Here is a 1,893-nt window from a genome sequence, read left to right on the forward strand (position 1 = left end):
GTGGGGAAATGAGGGCGCGGGCGCGGGCGGGGGAAATTTCCAGCCGTTGGCTTTTCGCGCGGGCGCGGAGCGTTGCTGCGCGCTGTAGCCGACGCGTCAGATATGTCGCTCCGGTTTGTGCAAAATGCCGCGCGCCCTAAAATTTTTACAGTGCCGCACCGTTTACCGCGCCTGCTGGAGCGCCCGCGCGCGTGGTATACTGGCCGTTTTTTTTGTAGCGCGGCCTATATAGCGCGCCTGTTGGAGATGCTCTTATGTTTACAAGATCGGAATGAGATAAAGGAAAGGTCGCACAAATCCAACATGCAGGATAAGGAGAAATCACAAGAAATTTAAGCAACCATGATTCACAATAATTCGAAAACCATACTAAAGAATCATAATCATTTCCATTTCAAATTTCCTTCTTTTAAAACTCTATACTTATAATATGGGTCCACCCTAGGCCGTGTCCACCAACCGTCCCAAGATATTATTCGCAGACGATAGCGGCTTCTCCATTGATCCACGCCTCTTTTCCGCACATGCTGCGCCGCAATCGCGCAAGTTGCACCCTGACCGCCCTGCTATTTAGAGCGAGTGAGGTGAGAGCTAACAGTACTAGCTTACCCCAAAATAGCAGAAAAGATTCCCATGGATTACCCGATTGAGCAGGTGCAGCAGCATCCAAGATTCCGAGCGGTCCATCCATGGCAGTGGTGGCAGTGGCAGCTCTCCCTCCTAGCTTCTTCCTCCTCGGCTCCGGCGACGCGGCCGCCCAACCACGTCAGCTGGGACGAGACCGCCGCCGCGCACCTCTACTCCGCCGACCTCCCAGGCAAGTAACTCGACTAGCTCCTGCTTTTCCTCTACTCATGCTTCTTCAATTTGGTTGTGACATGTTGGTGGTGTACTGGTGTTGGATATCACCATATCAGGCGTGAGGAAGGAAGAGATCAGGGTGGAAGTGGAGGACGGGAGGTACCTCGTCATCCGCACCGAGATGGACGCCGGGGACGCGGATGTCGATGGCCGCCGGAGCAGTTTCGCGAGGAAGTTCCGGCTACCGGGGATGGTGGACGCCGACGGCATCTCGGCCGAGTATGCCCACGGCGTGCTGACCGTGACGGTGCCCAGGATGCACACCCGGGCCCGGCCCGTGGTCAATCTCCTCGGGCCTGGTCCGGCCTGCGATTCCGTGGCTCGGGCAGCCTAAAGAACTCAAATGGAATACTATTCTGGAAATAGGAAATGGCAGATGATCAGAAGAATGTATCCTATAGTTTGTTTATTTAATTAATCTGAGTCTGCATGTGAACTTGTTAGGAATGGATAAGGTCTAGCATGTCAGAGTGTGCGGCCGACCGACAGTATCTTGTCATATTTTATCAGCTCATCTTTGTTTATGGCTGTAATTCTTTGTTTAACAAAGGGTTTATTTGTAGGGCTGTGCTACATCGAGGTCGACCTCGATTCCTGGTAAAACGAGGTCAGTCCGACCAGGTGGACTTTCCTTTTCTGGACCAGCGTGGGGACCACGCACTTTCCTTTTTTTGGCCCACCGTGGGGACCCCCCGACGGCATACGAGCATCTCCCCCCCCGCAACTCCCACGTGAACGCCACTTTTTTGGGGACCGCACCATAAAGCTACATCGGATCCCATCTTCTTCTTCCCTGCTACATGTGCGTTGGATCCCCATCTTCTTCTTCACCACGCCAAGAACGAGGGATGAACCAGGGAAGAACGAGTCACATCCGGATTCTTGAGAAAAAACTCCTCTCCTCTCGTCCAGTTCCGCCACCAGTCAATCCGCTACATCGATTCAATCAGCTTGATCGAGAGATCTGCTACATTGAGGAACGGATCCGCTACATACATATAGTTTCGGACCTGCTAGTTTCGGATCCGCTAC

At 53.2% G+C, this 1,893-nt stretch overlaps 1 protein-coding gene across 1 annotated transcript; it reads left to right on the plus strand.

Moving 5' to 3' along the window:
• The first annotated feature begins 569 nt into the window (after positions 1-569).
• On the plus strand, positions 570-1,417 carry LOC124676760 (18.8 kDa class V heat shock protein-like). Its single transcript, XM_047212788.1, has 2 exons — positions 570-817; positions 918-1,417. The coding sequence occupies exons 1-2, from the start codon at positions 634-636 to the stop codon at positions 1,193-1,195; spliced, it is 462 nt and encodes a 153-aa protein (XP_047068744.1). The 5' UTR covers positions 570-633; the 3' UTR covers positions 1,196-1,417.
• Positions 1,418-1,893: the final 476 nt, after the last annotated feature.

Source organism: Lolium rigidum, chromosome 7, assembly GCF_022539505.1.
Source record: "Lolium rigidum isolate FL_2022 chromosome 7, APGP_CSIRO_Lrig_0.1, whole genome shotgun sequence".
Taxonomy (NCBI): domain Eukaryota; kingdom Viridiplantae; phylum Streptophyta; class Magnoliopsida; order Poales; family Poaceae; genus Lolium; species Lolium rigidum.